A 19117-nucleotide genomic window follows, 5' to 3' on the forward strand; every position below is an offset into this window, starting at 1 on the left:
TTTAATGAGACTAATTTTTTGTAAAACTTTCTTTTTTGTTACACTTAACTTTATTGCTATCACATAGGGTGCTAAAACACCTAATGTCACCTTGGGATCCCAAAGAAGCAGAGAGCTGCTTCACCAGCTTCTTCTCTGGCTATAGCAGCCAGAGAAATGACAGCTAAAGGCAGAAGTGATGTAATAAACTTCGCTTTCTGCCTTTAGAGAGAGAGGAAGAGAGATCAGCAGTGCGAGAATGCTGATCTCTCCTCCGTTCTCACTGCTAGTAGCCACTGTGTCGGTCCCGGGCCCGCAGGGGGGACAGCGGAGTCCAGGATAACCGGCAACCGCTTTGGAGGGGGGAGCGCAGCAGCGAAGGGGGAGGCCCATTTCTTTGTGTCATACAAGCGATGCTTGTATGTAACAGCTGTTTACATTCCTAGTGGGATTATGGGGGCAGGTGCCAGCACCCGCTGGGAAGAGGCCGCCCGTGTTTTCACAATGAGCGGGCAGCAAGTGGTTATTTTCACTTTAAATGTATGCATTTAGCCTGGAGTTCAGCTATAGGCAGTGGATGTAGCAATCTTGGATGCTATCATTTTACCAGGGAATAACATAACTGCAAAAAACGGCCTTCTATAATTGCAATTTAACAGGTTTCCAGAATTTCCTGATATTCTGGATGATTAGAGTATTTTGATAATAACTGCAAGCCTTGAACAGGTGCCATGGAAAAAGGACACATATAAAGCAGTCATTTTTTTTTAGAAGATGATACCAAATCTACGCTGATAAATTGCCGGAAGGCTATGTACAGGTCTTCAAATTGTAAGCACTCTTTCCACCAACAAAGCATTAAATTTAGAGTCATAACTTAGTTCTGTGTGGCATTCATTGACGAAATAGTTAAGCTTTTGTAAAAGCTTATTTCTTTCATTAATGAAAGAATGAAGCCGTTACATGCAAATACGGGAGCGCTAAATAGCGCTCCGGTATTTGACAGCTGAAAATAGCAGAGAGGCAGCAGAGTGACTCACCTCCCTGCTATTTGTTTTGACAGCTCCATGGACTGGCCCGATGTTTATGAAGCTATGTGATACATCTCAAGCAAAGAGATACAACGTATCTCTTTGCTTGAAATGTATCATTTCTGATCGTCTAGGCACGATCAAAGAGCTTTAGGGAGATCTGAATCTGACATGCTGTCAGGATCAGGTCTCTAATGTTATTTTTAGCTGTTCCTAAGTTTGGAGCAGCCTAATATAAATTAATAAAAAAGTTAATTTATCAAGCAGTCATAGTGACTGCTTGATATAAACTGACACACACAGCAAAAATTTAAAGAGTGTCAGTCATTTATGAACAGAAACTGAAAACTACCTCAGTCATGAAGGGGTTAAGGTGAACATTTTTGGTTGTTGTTTTGAATAGAGAATGTTAGACCCCCTGCTGGATATTAGTGGCAGTCTCTGTCCCTTTTGAGGAGATTTCTTCTCTCTTCCTGTCCTGCTGACAGGAAATGTAAGAAATCTCCCGTTTGAATATAAAGACAATGGGATCTATAGCTGCTGTGCCATCATTGGACATATTTCTGTCCAACTGGGTAAATAATGGCAATAAAAACATGACCAATGCGCTAATCTGCCCCCACTCTAAATTCATAAGAAAAGGTGTGTCTGGACTTTAAAAGGACCAGTAGAAGCATGACAGTGTTTTTTTGTATTGGAGCTGCTAAATAACATTCACAGAATTCACAGATATACTTCTTTATTGTCCATACCTAACTTTCTGCCCACTAAATCTGTAATAGGAACTGTCAGATGTAACTGGTCGACTGCTTTTGCTTAAATTGGCAATCAACATATTTATAAAATCTGGGAAAAAGGTAACATTGTTTCTGATTTCTTTCCTCTATGTTATACAAATGTCAGACTCAACAGGCCGCACAGTGCAATTGTATGAAGTGCCAATTTATGCTCATTAAGGTCACAATGCTATGCTCCTTCTTCATACTAGTTCTGTCTGTCTATAATACAATGTTACAAGGGGTTAGGCTTGGACACAACATTTTGAACTAGTATTTTCAAATTCATTTTGACATTTTCCACTTTAGGGATATAGAGACCATTTGTTTATTTTCATCTTGATAAACATACATTAAAAGAACACTTTTATTTACAGCATAGTAGGGAATAGATTCACAAATATTATCCCTGCAATTCAAGTTATAAAGTTAATATCAGCCCACGTATAAAAAGGGATGAGAAGTCTTGCCACGTGGACATTCAAAGTAGAAGTATGAGAGCTTGGTATTAAAAAATATTGTTCAGTGCAGCGTTCAATTGTTAGCTCTTGTGATTACTATAAGAAAGCACGGCTGTATAGTTCTGACATTTTACATATTTGGCATGGCACCATAGGAACAAATCTACTCTGATTTCCATCCATGAATTACAAGCGTAGGAAGTGCCAACAAAAGTAGGACCATCAAACCATACATTAGACTTACTGTGCTTTATATTAAACTCTAACACATTCACCAGACAATTACTGGCATACATAATCCAAGCTGGATTGCTCAGCATGGCACTCAGACACTGGCCAATAAAAATACACAAAGTCCTGCTGTCAGGATTTACAATCTGGAAGGAACATCAGGCAAAGAAAAGAAATGAACGCTTCAGCTGTCAGTTGACCAAATTTAGTACTTGCATGCCACCTGATGGTGATGAAGTTCAAATGAATGTGTGCATATGAAGCTTAAGACCATATACATATTTTATACCATCTCAAATATTTATTAGGTGCTGCTATGTAACAGTGGCTACACATATACTTATTGTGTTAACATAGCACGCAGGTACAGCAAGGAACTGTCAAAAACATGTGTAAAATGTACAAGTTTCTAAATGAAGCATAACGGAATACAACAAATGTAACTACCTAGTACAACATGTCAGGGAAATGTCAAATGACTCCATCTAACCAGTGGCCTCATTTGTGCAGTCTTTGCTGTCTAAGGCTCCATTCACACATAGCGGTTGGAAAATCAACGCATTTTTCCACACGTTCGTCTGCATTGCACGAAAACGTGTACATTTTAACATATGTATATGCACGAATTCCGCACATTTGTGGCTACTACTGTAGCCCGAATGCGCAGAAACTGCCCTGAATATCATGCTTGAACTTTTTTGCTCGATGTGCATTTTCGCGCCGAACAACGTACATTAGAAAGCATTAGGTTTTAAATTCTGCGCATTTTCGTGCATACGAATACGCACGGAAAAATGCTAATATGTGAATGGAGCCTGAGTCAACAAATCAGCTTCTTCTTATGTGATACATGTATTTCAGTAATGTATGGGAGAAGCCAACTGGCTAAAATAAAAAAAAACTGTCAAACTTGATCGTCTTCTTAAAGGAGAACTATGGGGTAAGTGTTTTCCCCCACAGTTCTCCCAAGGGTCACGGGAGGACATATACTAGCGTCTTCTTGTGACCCAAAGCTCAGTATATCGCTAGCTACAGCTCGCGGTATACTGAGACCACCGCAGCCAGGACGGATCCCGTCATTACTGTCCACATCCACCCAGCTGCGTGAGTGACAGCTGCCTCTGCCTATATAGAGGCAGAGCCAGCTTTACCCGCCCCCTCCCCCGTCCATTCCGCGCTGGAGGATCGGAGAGGGGAATCCCGGCAGGGAGCCGTGACAGTCACTGGTCTCTGCAGGGAGATGATCGGGAAGTGAGCGAGCGACGGTATGCGTTCGCTCACTTCCCGAAATATTGAGCCGACGTGTGACAGTTTCATTGTCACATGTCGGCTCGAACTATGAGGATGAGTGAAAATCACTCACCTCATAGTTCTCCTTTAAGATTATTAATTAATTTGCTCCCAAATGCCAACTAGTAAACATCAGAGTAATTTCTGCCCAAGCTATTTTCTCTAACATTCACAATAAGTCCAAAAAACACAGACACAAAATGTTTGAATGCTATATGATGATAGGATATAGAACTAAGACCCCTTTCACACGGGCACCATCCGTTTCGAGCGGAAAAGGATCCATGCACAGATCCCCTGAAACTGATGGCACTCTTGTAACCCCAAGAACCCTACTGTGCCAGTCTGCTTATATCCAAGCAGCCATTGGTATATATACATCTATGTTGTACCTTCAAATTGTGAATAAATGTTTCCAAAACAATACCATGTGTAAAAAATATTGTGTAAATATGTATTGTGTAGGATTTTTTTTTTTGCTAGCACTTTAAACTGACATTTTTAAAAGCACCCCTCTAAAGTCAAACTTTTTATTTTATTTTAGGGAAGGTTTTGAAACTCTCAGGTTTTTGACTGATGTCTGAGTCCCTAATGGGGGAAGACACAGAAAATTTCCCAAAAGCGCGAGGAGATACCACCACTGACAGATGTCACTGGCATGAACTGGTTTCGCTGACCACTGTAAAATTTTAGCCCCAAAGGGGGCATATGCTGCAGCAATATAAATCCAAAGTTTTCAAACCTTTCCTATTCTTGAATAAAGATCTACCTAATCAAAATACGCCCTGGGGCACATGTACTACAGGATGAGACAAAAAGAGCCATGCAGAGTGACTGCTGATATAATATGAGAGATCACTCAGAATTTACATTAAGAAAACCAGAACAGAGCAATAATCTTGCAGTCTAGACAGCAGTGAGAAAATATGGCGCACCACACATACACAGCTAAAACTCTGAACAGAATATTATTCTTTCTCATTTAGACACATTTTTGTTTACATTGAAGCTAATCTGCAGCCCCTTTTTTCATTAAATAGGACCTTCTTGTTGTACCCCTTTCTCTTCCTGGAAATGTGGGCACTGGCTATTGGCTGCTGAAGTTGGCATTATCTGGGTTCTTGTGGGGGTCTCAAAGGGTTTTAAAAGGAATGGCGCTGTGGCGTCAATGAGGAGACCTGCTCTGCAGCTAACCATATTCACATATATATTAAAAAAAGCAGCAAAGGCTTTAGTTTACCTAAATGTACATTCATTTTCTTCAGTAACAATCTTAAAAAAATAGGAGTCATTTTGTTAGAAAAAAACAGAACTGACTTTAGAGTAAAACTGAAATTCGCTGATCATGAGGTAGCAATCTATTAACAACTTCCGGACCATCACACATATATAAACAGTGCTGTACTGAAGTGGTTATACCAACATCACGATGTGATCTTGGTACCGTAATTACAGCCAGCAATGGCTGTCACGTAGAAGGGTTCTAATAGACCCCTTAAGTGTCCATAAAGATTAATGCTTCCTATGTGTAAAAAAATAAACAAAAAACTTAATGAAAGTCACATTCATAAATTAGATTTTTTTTAAAGTCCCTACAAGAGCAAACACGCGTTGAAGATTGTGCCACATGTTACATATCGAACATTGGAGTAAGAGCAATAATTCAAGGACCATCACTCTCCGTTAACACTAACAGAGTTAATCACAAAAGGGTGAAGAGTTTGGAGAAGACAGGAGAAGTGAACAATCGAGGACAACATAGCTGAACTGGAAAGTGAAATGCATTGGAGAAATTTTCCAAATCAGCTATTTTGGCCTACAGTGTTTACTTCTCCTGCCTTTTCCAAACGTAACTCTTTTGTGAATAACCCTGTAAATTCATTGGGCACTGTCGTTTTTTGCCATTTCAAGGGCACATGCAGTTTTAAGGCTTGATGTGTTTGGTATCCATTTACCTGACATGACCCCATCTTTGATATAATACCAAAACATTGGGTATTATATTCTGGGTGCACTAAAATTAATTTTAGTGTAAAAAATATTGGTTTGACAAACATTTGCACAAATATTGTACAACATAAAAATTTGCAACTAGCATTTTTTCTTATTCTACAGTGCATCTGTTTTCAGAAAATATATAATTGACTTGGGGGTTTAAACTATTTTCTAGCCAAACATTCAGATTTCATCATGTGTAAAAATTAAGAAATGACTCCGGAAAGGAATTGGTTAATGTTCCGTTGATATTTTCAAATTATATTCACAACGCAATGCAAGTTTATAGGGATGGCCAAAATGCTTATATGACAAGATGCAAAGAATTTTGTCTCTTTTCCCAAATGAATTATAGATAAAAGGAAACATCATCAAAAGGTATGGAAATATTTTAATATTGCAGATGCTACATGTCTATGGTATTTTTATCACTTCAACATTAAGCACCATCTAGTATCCAATAAACATCACTGCTGCAAGCAATGGGGAACTGCTGATTTGCTTTTGCACAGCTCCATTGTAAGGTACAAACAAAAACTTGAACAGTTATCTAAGCGCTGACTTATTGTGGTTGATTTACTAAAGGAATAAAGCTTGTTCGCATTGTAAGGACATTTTTCACTTTAAAAGATAATTTTTAATTAGCTTATTTAATATGTTGAAAATTTCCTTTGTAAAGAATACCAGATCACATGCAATGAAAATAAATACACAAATAAATAAGGAATTTTGCATGCACATGATTGGACGATTGAAGTCAGCACAGATTCCCCACATTTACTAAGCTAAGTGATAATTTCCATTGCATAGTGGACTGCTCTACTCCTTTACTAAATTAAACCCAATAAAGCAGTGTTTCCCAACCTTTTTTCAGTCACGGCACCCTTTCAAAATATGCAAAGTCCCGAAGCACCCCAAATGTGAAAAAACACATGGCCTCTCCAAAATCTATGTCAGACCCTTATCTTAGAGAGGGACATGGCAATTTAGGTACTAATGGCCGACCTGCCTGCCTGCCTGCACCATGAAAAGGCATGATACTGTGTGAAAATGTCAAGCCACCCTGGTTGAGAAAGACTGCCATAGATTCAATAAAACAATGCAAAGTGCAGCACCAATAACAACCAATGGAATACATCTAGCACTGATATGACTTTAGTAGGGTCAATGCCGATTGGATCCTTTGGGTTAGGGCCCTATGCTGTATGCAATATTTATTGAATTAACCCAATAGAGTCATGTTAATATTGTCTGAAATACATAGGTTATGTAAAAGGTCCCTTTGATTTTAATTCAAAGAGCAAAAGAGTGTTCTCTGTGTGCATCAAGTCCAATGAACACTCGTATAACAAAAAAGTGTGGCAAATTTTATAAAATCTTTACATATACCATGGTTCACTGTTACCTAGGAAGAATACTGCTTATGTTGCAAGCTCTGTGTATATCCAAAAGGCATATAAGAATGATAAAAGGAAAACAAAACAGAGCGTCCTGGATAGCACAGGTAGGAGATCCTTTTGCCAGCTGTCTATTGAGAGTAAATCCAGCAACTGTGATGTGACCTGGTATTCCATGGGAGAGATATCCTGGTTATATGCTTTGATCAAGTCGTCTCTTTGTAAGTGCAATTATATTAGTTAATTTTTCAATTGTAGTATTTCCACCTACCGTACTTTTCTAGATGGCAAATTACATGGCAATTTAGTGTTAGTATTTTAATGCTAACAAAATTTCCTTTACATTAATTTTTTTAACCTAAATACAAAACAGCTAACACAACAGTTTGAGGAACTGTCAGGAAGTATCTGTATATACCATGTTAGATGTATTGTTTAGCAGGACAGAAATTCACAAATATATGTAGATTGTCAATTTATGACAGCTAAGAAAGGCTTAGTGATACCACTGAGACACAAATAGTATTAAAACTGAATATCGACTGGGTCGAAAAGTGTCAACACACTCTTGACAGTGGTTCAGTTTCCTTAAAATTACAAAAGTGTCTTAAAAAACAAGAACAAAAATGTAATATATTGCAGCTCATCAGTCTTTAAATGTGGTGGCTGCATTTGCTTTGCCAGTTTTTGTTCCTGTATAAATACATTAGATGTGATTCTACTTGAATATTTCTATTCATATTACAGGGTCACTCTGGGGAAAACAACACACATTTTGTACAGTTTTTGTTCCTGCCTGCAACACGCTACTTGTGCTAGGGTGACAATGCTCACATACCATATGGTATCTATTGAGGAGCAGTGCTGTCTCGCTAGGACACAATGCTTGGTGGTGTTCTGTAGTTCACAGAGGTGAACTGTGCAGGACTAATAAAAACATGAGATAAACATTTTTTCTTAACTTAACTTAACACATAGATATACAAAAACGCTTTCAATGTTATATTTAACAGATTAAAAAGAAGAGAATAAGAGAAGTTCAATGTTCGGGTTTGGTGTACTTCAAAGAGGAACTGAACTCTGGAAGCCATGCCTAAAAGGCAAGCATATACTAGTCACCAGTATTGCGTGTGGTCTCCCCATTACTGACTTACCATGCCTTGTTCTGCACTGTTTGTTTGGAGGTGGCCATCTTGGTAGGGGCCGGGTTTTACTTCCTCATGTCAGAGCCTCCAGCAAGGATAACAGAGAGACTAGCAGTCAAAGGCAGCAGTGCCTCCCACACAGCAAATATACAGCTATGAGGATGTAGACACATGAGTGTCTAGGCACCCTCATATACATGAAAATACTCTGATATGTCTCAGGAGGCACTGATTAGGCACAATTATCATTTCTAAACATAGTAAATCTTCATGTATTGAGCTCTGGTCCACTTTAAAGCATTTAATAAAGCTACACATACCTTCTGTAATCCGCCAGTGCACACAAGAATTTCACAGACCCAAGGTGCTCAGTATGAATATGATGGTTGTAGCTCAAAAATTTAATAAATCAGTTTTCTTCAATGAACTGTGGGACAACCTGCACATCGAGTACCCTGGGTTTGGGAATTCCTCTAGTATCCTGTCAAATGGAAGGTACATGTAGATGACCATTTGTATTTTTTATGTCAGATTTAGTACCTATCATTTACTTTAACTAAAGAAAAAAAGCATAGTGTTCAGGTGAAGAAAGGACTTTTTGTTTTTAATGAGTAAGGGGCGAAAACTTATAAGCTCTGCAGCATAGGCTGGTAAAGCAAGATCTATCTTCCGACAACCCCAGAGAGCTATTTCTATTATTATTCTTTGAAAAGTGGGAAAATTTATGAACACAATATGACAACTGTATTGAACATATTTAGTCTTATTTAAAAAAAAAAAAAAAACCTCTCTCATTAACTTTCTGGATATGTTTAGGAACCACAGAAAAGTGAGCTTTTATAAAAAAAAAAAAAAAAAAAAAGAAGAAGAATTAATGTAAGTACCACGGGACAAAACAAGCTTGTACACCTCTTCTCACCAAGATACAATACAGGAAGGACAACAGAATTATGAGGAGTCTGAAATAGTTCTATGACTTATGGGAATTTCCGGCAATAAAAGCTATAACCCTTCCAAAAAATAGTTTACTTTCCAGTGACCTTTCTAAAGCAAGATCGCAAGGTATTAAAAAGGATCAATCACAGCAAAATGATTTACCATTACAGAAAGACAATGGTAATACAACATAGTTTTCTGGAAGAACAGTTAGCAAAAGATTATATTTCAGTTCAATATATTTATTGCTAAATAGTTCTACATCTTAACAACTTCCATGTTCTTGCATCACATTTTATACCAACAACTCGATAGCTTGAAAATGTAAAACAGAATGCAACCTAACTGCAAAATAGGTTAACCAAAATTCCATAATTAACCAATATGAATACAGGTCTCCCTGAAAGCGACACTTTACACTCCACTAAAGCTGCCTCTTATAGTTCCATTCCTTTATGGAGTATTCTAAATTCCAACAGCGTGGCAGCAATATAAAAGCACAAGGTTATCCGTTGAAGGCGATTCCCTTTTACCTTCTAAAAGCCAATGAGCATCAAAGCACCCAGAAACCTACTAGGGTGGGTGTGGCAACAAGAGGACCCTAACCGTGGTCATTGTTTAAAATGGGAGTGGTTTATGAGTAAATGTGCAAAACCTTTAAGTAGACACTGAATGACATTTAGTTTGCTAAAACACTGTGGGGTTGATTTACTAAAGACAAATAAGCTGTTCACTTTGCAAGGGAATCTGCACTTTGTACAGGAAGTTTCAACTTAGTTTAGTGAAATTGGGGAAGCTCTACAGGCTTCCATCACCCAATCATGTGCAAGCAAAAATACTGTTTTTTTTTTCTTCCTTTCACCTGATTAGGTATTCTTTGCAAAGCAAAATTTTACCACATTCACCAAGCTAAGGGGAAATTTGATTTGGTCAATAAAATTCTCATATAGGGGGTTACAAAGCAGAAGCACAAATGGGAGATAATAGTGATGAGTAGAGTCACCCTATGTCACCCTACATTAGGAAGTTCCGCAACAAGGCCCTTCCTAGCAGAATCACCAGGTAAACTCATTATAAATTACTTTTGTAATGACACAAATTACACGGGCTAAAGCTTATACACGGTTTACTTTATACTTTAACATCTAGACATCACAGAAAAATGGAAACTGGACTAATAATGGCATACACTTTCAGTAGGTAGATGAGTTACCTGCCATTCGTTCATGAATCGCAAGGAGTGAGGCAAAGCGGCATTGTTGAGAGAGAGCAACAAGATCAGCTCTAAGCAAGTTCTGGATGGAAATGTCAAGGAATGAGCTCCAGTTTCATTCATCCATTTATCCTCAAGCCTGAAAAGACACAGAAGTTAAAAATCCAAATATCACATTGGAGTACCATGAATTGTAAAATACAGGATGCTGATTATGCAAATAAAAAATGAAGGTTAGAAATGATTTTTTTAAAGAGAAATAAAGCTGAAATTTTGACACATCAAACAGTAATTGCTGCTAGTAGGAATGTGACCTCACATATGGTATGCCCAAAAACAGAAATATTACTAGACCACAGAACATAATACATTTCTTAAAAACATACAATGTAATGTAGAAAAAGCTTTTTTATCTTTAGAACTCAGAACATTTCAGAAACCTGTAAACGACATTGAATACAAAATAATTTTTCAGTTTCTAATGTAAAGCCTGTATAGGGCAGCGATTATCTAATGGACATTGGCCTACTGGTCTCCATAGACCAAATCAAAATTAATTTTATAAATAAAAATTTAAAAAATATGACCTGTTTTTTATCCTCTTTTATACGTCCTTGCAATAATTTAACTTACAAAAGGAAAAAACAGCACTAATAGAAATAATAATTTGGATTTCGCCAGTACATCTAGTCAAGTGAGAGGTACAGCAGCATTGCAAAGATTGTTTTAAATCAGAGATCCTTAACCTACTGCACCTCAACAAATCAATTTTGATATAATATGTAAAGGTGAGCTACATTCATATGAACAAATGGCTAAAAAAGTATTTCAAGAATGCATAAAGTAAAGCAAATATGGAACTAAAACTCTGATTTGTTTCATGCTCCTGAGAAATCCGTAACGCAGAAGGTGTTCTGAGAGGCTTTCATAAACTGTATAGAATTTAGATGTGAGCTATATGTGGCTCCATAGATACCAGATGGAAAACACTATTACAACTAAGAAAATGAGCTAAACATCATAATGTCCGCTGAAATAAGTATGGGGCAGCCAAAGTGTTTTTGAAGATAAAGCACTGCTTTGTCAATTACGGCAGTTAACATGATAAACCAAGGTCTCTGCAATGAATATGGTTGGCACCAACAATGATCCTGTTTGATCAGCTTTGTGTACAGGGACAGAACAATCCAATCTCCAACTGAAGCTGGGACCTGGTTTTCTGACTCGATAAGCAGTAACACACCAGAATGTGTTGGACAAAACCTTTACATAAATAAATTATCATAATGAAATTTCTTTAGCAAGCCACCTATTGATTTGGAAAAACACATCCCGCTCCATGAGCTAAAAATAAAACCTTGCCCTTTCTAAGTCTTGTTCAAAGCTTGTGCTAATGAAATATTCAGCAGAAGCTGAAAGAAAGACCAAAACACAACTCCCCATCAAGGCACAAAATGAATCCTTTCTATTTGCAAAACAACAACTATATTTACTTCTGTTTCCCCACATTATTTTCCTGACTTGCACCTCACAAATGTACAAAGTAATGAACATGGTTATGAATTATGTTTCGATTCACATATACCCATTCCGAAAGATACTGCATGCTTCACAGGTATTTGATAGCTGGTTATTAACACTTAATAAAAAGCTATAAAAGTCTAAGAAATTGTAATACATTTCCTTGTGGATATGGACTTCTTTATTTTTTGATTAGGTACTGTGCAGTATGGTGAGCCATTTACAATGAAAGCCAGTCTCACAATCAATAAAAGTTAAATTTTTGTCAAAAGAGCGGACTAAATTGCTGAAGCAATTTGTTTAATTGATTCAAACAGCAATATTTCAAGAATCATTGCCGCTTTTGCCAAATATTTTGAAGTATCAGGAAATACCAGTTATTTCTTCTTTAAACAGACCCAAGGCTCTTTCATTGGTCGTTTGAATTACAAAATTCAGAGATACAGCTGGAAATTTCCTTGTGCTTAGTACAGCTTTGTTACAAAGGTCTCCCTCCAGTTGAGGTCATATACCATATATTTAGTGAAACTATAATTTAAGGTAATATATTATTATTTTTCTTTAAAAAAATTAATAATGGTATTTATTACAGGGTACATTCATGATTATCTATTGTCCAATCATCCAGTAAGAAAGTGAACCTTACTTAAAACATCTAAGGTAACAACAGTACTGATAACAAGTACCTACTGAAGTAGGCAGCAAAGGCTTTAGCACTGACAAAATGTTATCACATGAAATATGTTGCATTGGCACACTTTGTTGTTATAATGAAGCTTACAGTAAGAGTGTCTGTTCTTCAAACTGATGGTATTTAGGTTGTATGACAAACAGCCCCTTTGGGTCTAGAACAACTTGGATGGGGGTTACCTACTGCCTAGACAGTTGCATTTTTTAAGATAAGCTGCTGGTAGTGGTCTGTATGGACACTAGTTTTTATTATTATCACGTTATTTACTTCATGATTTATTGTGATTTATGTCTGTGCTATAGCCCTGATGAAGAGGAAGTTGTATTGTCCTCAAAACACATTGACTGTTTATAGGAGATGCCCCTACAAGGTAAAGCTCTTTTGTTATGTGATTGCAACAGTGACAAATAAGCACAGGCAGGAAGCCCTTAAAACGTACATTGGAGTCTAGATTATCTCTCCGCAAGCTATATATTTGAAGTGATAAAGTCCATTAAGGTTAAACTCTTACAAACACCACAAATCTCACAGAGTAAGGCACCCCCCTCCATCCTTACCAAGCAGCTTTAGCCAAATTTGTCTCACATGGGAAAAATTCACTCCTAAAGCCACACAGTTGGATTAATTCCTGGAGACAAACATCTCCCTGTTATTTTGTTGCTACCTGTAATCATGGGTCACTTGTAAGTAAACCAATCAGTGCCTTTTATATATTCCTTAACTAATCTTGGCAGTTCCATTGCATGAGGTAAGGGATTCCAAAGCCATGATAAAAAGAAAAAATTAATTACCATAATAATGTTAAAAATATAATTTTTTTCTCGAATGCACCTTGCCTTTGTAAAGTCTTTGGAACTAAAACCTAATATGCCAAAACTTTTTTTGCTGACCGTGGATAAAATAGCATATATTAAAAGGGATCATTTTTCCAAACTAAAGAAGAACAAGTTTTAGTAAGCAAGACATCCTTTTATGTTTCATTATTGTAGCAGTCTGCCTTAAGCTGGCCATACACCTTACAATTATCTGCAGATTTTCTGTGGTCAGATGGAAAAGGTGCAACAGATTCCTCCATCTACACTTAACTGTGTGGATGGAGGAATCTCCACCTGGGCCAGCTTAAGGCAGTTGCACTATTTCCATCTGACCACAGAAAATCTGCAGATAATTGTAAGGTGTATGGGCACCCTTAGGCTGGCCAACAGAAGCAATTCAATTTACGATGGGCAACAACAGTGCATTGTTTAACCCCTTCGTGACAGGAAACATACGTCCCGCCACAAAGTGCTTAAATGACTAGCCACGTACACGCTACGTGACCAGTTATTTGCTGCTCTACAATGCTGGTAACCGCTGAGAATCAGCGGTTACCATTCATTAATGAATGCCTCAGTATGGAGGCATCCATTACTGAAAGAGTTAACCTTTTTCAGACACCCGATCCACTTCAGGAATCGGGTGTCGGAGTGAGAGCCACATTTGCAGCTCTAGCCATCACTCTGACAGCTGGTATAGATCAGGAAATCCCGATGTATACTGGCTTTTTTTTTTAACTTTCAGCAATAGAAACATCATGTATCTATTCCTGAAAGAATGTTTCAGTTTTCTTATCATTGTTGGAACGATCAGAAAACCTTTAGTGACAGCTGATCCTGAAATGCTGCAGGATCAGTGACAGCTGATCCTGAAATGCTGCAGGATCAGTGTCACTAAGGTTATTATTGGCTGTTCTTAAGTTTGAAGCAGCCTAATAATAACCAAAAATGAATTGATTAATTTATCAAGCAGTAATAATTAGATTAATTCACAATGACTGCTTGATATAATTAAATAAAAAATGTAAGAAGTTGTGAAAAGTGTAAAAATAAAATAAAAAATAAAGCGTAACTAATTTAAAAATAAATGTAACAAATAAAAATTATATATTTAAATATTTTTATACTATCATTTCTATAAAAAAATAAACCCTTACAATGAAAATCTGCAGCTGAGCTGCAGATTTGTTTTTCACCCTAAGGGGTTCATTTTTTTTAACCAACTCATGACAGTGATGTTCAAAGTATGTCCCCGTCACTAAGTGTGACACTAAGTGACAGTGACATTGTATGCCAGGTGACCACTTTTAGCTTTAGCTTTCAGAGAAAAAAAAGATTAAAATGTTAGGTTTTAGGCCATTTAGGAAAAGGGATGTGAGGTTTTTCCAAATAAAGGACACATAAATGAATGTATTGCATTTTTTTTAGCTGTGCCGTTTTTGTAAAAAATACTACAAAATCGAAACTGGAGAAAAAGTGTTTTATGTTTTTTCCTCTTTTTTTAAAAATATTTTATTTGTTAGGCTTTAGGTACACATATGTGATATAAATATATAGCCCTATCTGTCCTCTAAAAAACAATATATAATATGTGTGGGTGCACTTTGTAAGAAAGTATATTACTGACGTGGAAGAATCACACAGCAAAAATTTCAAAAGTGCGTCAGTCATTTACGAACAGAAACGAAAAACAAGCTCAGTCATGAAGGGGTTAATTGTTCTCCAAAAGTAGGGACCCTCTATATGTGCTGCATCCATGTAACATGAGAGGTAAATAGTATGTGCATCACTTTACAATTTTTGTAAAAGTTTTAGTAGTTACTGTAATAGTGTTAACAGTTTATTTGGCTTTAACCCCTTCATGACTGAGGCCTTTTTTTCATTTTTTTGTACCCATGTTATATTCCACATTTTAGGCCTGAAAATTACTTAAAACCCCCCAACATTATAGCTGTACGTTGTCAGTCACGAAGGGGTTAATGCTACTGCTGCCAATTACATTTGTATACTGAAATCAATGCATCCACCAATCTCTTATGTGCATACTTAGCCCCCAGGCTAATTATAGCTCACTGTCGGTAAAATGTTAAACAGTGCAATTTTGCTAAATTTTTGGGTTCAGATCCGAACTCACTTCATGATTGCAGGTGGAAAGAACATGTAAACTATGCTGGCCTCATATTTTTAGTATTTTAAAGCAAATGCAAGATATTGGCCAATTATCTCACTACAGTGAATAAGAATTAGGAAGTACTAGATAAATTAAATGTGCTACAGTAGTTTAAGGAAGTATTTGACTCAAGAGGTGCCGGTTGAATAAATATTTTAGCTGAATTTTTTTTTCGATGTTTGCCTTAGTTTCCAACTTCACAGATCTATGTGAATTGATTTCTTGCAAAGCAAACTACACAAGAGGAACTTATATTTTTTCCAATCACAAAACTAAACCTGAACAGTTACCAGTGGAGAAGGTCTGCAGTGTATTAAAGTATTAAAACAACAATACAATATTTTCTATATTCAAAATGAAACCTTACCAAAGCTGATACAAAAGGCAAGGCAGTGAATAAAAATCTAAAGAATGGTATTAATTTGGGTCTTTCTTATCTTAATGAATACTAGACATGTGCACTGCCAAAAAATTCGTTTAGTTTCGTTTCGTTTTAAATTCGGATTTGTGTTATTTCGTTTTTCAGGATTCGGGTGTGAAAGTCAATTCGGAATTCGGACGAAATTCGGTAGCGTTAGTACGAACGTTCGTTTTGTTTTCTGTTCTTATTCGTTTCTTATTCGTTTCGTTCATTTGCAGCAAAAGTGACATTTGAGGGGGAAAAAATATTTTTCTCCTTCTCTAATGTCACTTTGCTCCAACAAACGAAACGAATAAGAAACGAATAAGAACAGAAAACGAAACGAACGTTCGTACGAACGCTACCGAATTTCGGAAATGGAAATTCGGATTCGTTTGCATTCGTTATGTCTGTAATTCGGACTTCGGATACATCCGAATTTCCGAAAATTCGTCCGAATTTCGATTCGGAATTAAACGAATCGCACATGTCTAATGAATACATCAGGAGCACCTCAGTAATAAAAAGAGTTTGGCTGCCAGCAGTCAAACTCATAATTTGTACATAACAGCACCTGTGTTTTGTGAAGTGTTTAAAATCATGTGCATAAATATGTAATTTTTAAGGAAAGGAGAGGCAGATAATGTAAGATACTGTATATGCAAGCAGGCATGTTAATATCAATTTAGCTGTGTATATCACCTACTAATAAATGCAAGTCAATCATAAGATAAGCATAAGGAGTATGTACATCTAAATAAATGCTGGGGATGTCTTGTTTTACAATTCCTAATGCAAAAAGCCCTACATCTTTACACAATACGGTACATTGGAAAACAAATCTTAACTGGTGGAAACTAACCAGATCAGTACAGCTCTCAAAGATGCTCTCACGATCCAATATCCCTACCATAGCATACACTATAAGTGATTTGGTTAGGAACTATTTAACCAACCAGTATGCTTTTGTTGAAGGAAGAAACTGGAGCAACCTGAGAAACTCACACAAACAAAGTGATAACACAAAAACTCCATGCAGTAGGGTCTTTGGTGGGAACTAGGGATGTCCCGATGCCATTTTTTCAGGCCCAAGTACAACCCCTCATGTACTTGCCGATACCAATTACCGATACTTTTTCTTAAAGGGACAGGTGACTTTAAATTATCCATAGTACAACTACATGTTATGTACTATGGATCATGGTTTAACCTATTCATGTTAGCAGGGGAGAATTGTAACTATAGCTGGAGTGTGGTAGAGGTGTGTGCTGTATATATGCACTACATATAACTTACACACGTCCAGTACACTATAGCAATAGATTTACAGCCAGTCCCGTCCCAGCTTCCCTTACTCACAGTTTCACTCCGATCTCTGTTGCCTCACGCGGTGCCTCTTGTAGTCGGCGCTGGGCAGAATCACTGCATCGCATCTCGGTGCTCAGCTTGTGGGAGGCGCTCACAATTCTGCCCTGCTAACATAAGGAGGTTAAATCATGATCCATAGTACATATACAGCACATACGTCCCGTACACTGCAGTAATAGTTACAATTATCCCCTGCTTACATGAATAGGTTCAATCATGATCCATAGTACATAACATGTAGTTGTACTACGGATCATTTAACCCATTCATGTTAGCAGGGGATTATTGTTAATATATTGCTGCAATTTACGGGACATTTGTGCTGTATATGTACAGTATATATAGATATACAATTCTCCACTGCTAACATGAATGGGTTAAATGATCGGTAGTACAGGGCTACATATCATGTACTACGGATCATTTAACCCATTCATGTTAGCAGGGGATTATTGTTAATATATTGCTGCAATTTACGGGACATTTGTGCTGTATATGTACAGTATATATAGATATACAATTCTCCACTGCTAACATGAATGGGTTAAATGATCCGTAGTACATGATATGTAGTACATGTAATTATGTATTGTCTGCACTGTATTAGCAGGATATACTCTATATACTACATATAGAGTATATACTGCTAATACAGTGCAGACAATACATAATTACATGTACTACATATCATGTACTACGGATCATTTAACCCATTCATATTAGCGGGGGATAATTGTAAATCTATTGTTCAGTGCATTCTATATGTAGTATATAGTACTTGTAGATATAGAGTGCCTGCAACAATACATTTACAATGATCCTCTGCTAACATGAATGGGACAAAATGCCCTGTATCGGGCCCGATTCCGATGCTAGCATCGGTATCGGGACATCCCTAGTGGGAACCAAACCCAACAAGGCACTAGTAATGCCTTGTTGGTGGGAACCAAACCCAACAAGGCACTACTATCCGTCACCTAACCACAACGCTACCCATTTCTGTTATAGTTGATGTTTTGCTGTGCTGCACTGCAGGCAGCTAAATATAATAGGTGTGCATGTATGATAAATGGGAGCAATTAGGAGTCACTGTATGTGTAGCTTTAGCATCCATATAAAGATTCAACAAATTCAAAATACAAAGTCTTCTACATTTCCTCATAGGGCCTCACAATTCTCTAGATTTCATCTATTTAAGAGTAATACTCTTCTTTAATTGTTCTCCTACAGGACTCGAAAAAATCCCCAGTTATCTTCTATAACTCCTCATTACATGCTTGTATACCAAGGAAAAATTATTGGTGTAATTCCCCAGCAGCAATAATTTGAGAAACTCCCAGCAGTGAAACAATATTCCTGGCTATTAAAAGTTGAACAAAATTATTCACATAGCAACTGAGCGGGTGGTGGTAGAAAAGAGCTTACGTTTATGTTTTATTATTGCACTGGCTAGCGACGAACAGGCATGTTCTGGCACAAAAGGTTGCCTTGCTCTTACTTTGTTGTTATTAACGCAATCCATCAAAAACTGCTGCAGGTGTTGAGCTAACATTACTTCCAAAGTTCTCTGCTAGATATTTAGGTGATATTGCTCAGTGATTCTGACTTCCCTTTAATATAGAAATAATCTGGTTGCAGCCAGCAACTGAATTTCAAGGCAGCTTATGACTCTTTAAAAAAAAACCCCCACAAAACCCT

At 37.1% G+C, this 19117-nt stretch overlaps 1 protein-coding gene across 1 annotated transcript in view; it reads right to left on the reverse strand.

Annotated features, from left to right (window-relative positions):
• Positions 1 to 19117, reverse strand: part of UBE3D (ubiquitin protein ligase E3D) — a 127865-nt gene that overhangs the window by 43714 nt on the left and 65034 nt on the right. Inside the window, exon 9 of the mRNA XM_018560866.1 lies at positions 10455 to 10593. Coding sequence (XP_018416368.1) covers positions 10455 to 10593 — 139 coding nt within the window. The remainder of the gene's footprint in view (positions 1 to 10454; positions 10594 to 19117) is intronic.

Source organism: Nanorana parkeri, unplaced genomic scaffold, assembly GCF_000935625.1.
Source record: "Nanorana parkeri isolate BGI_ZX_2015 unplaced genomic scaffold, ASM93562v1 scaffold483, whole genome shotgun sequence".
NCBI lineage: Eukaryota > Metazoa > Chordata > Amphibia > Anura > Dicroglossidae > Nanorana > Nanorana parkeri.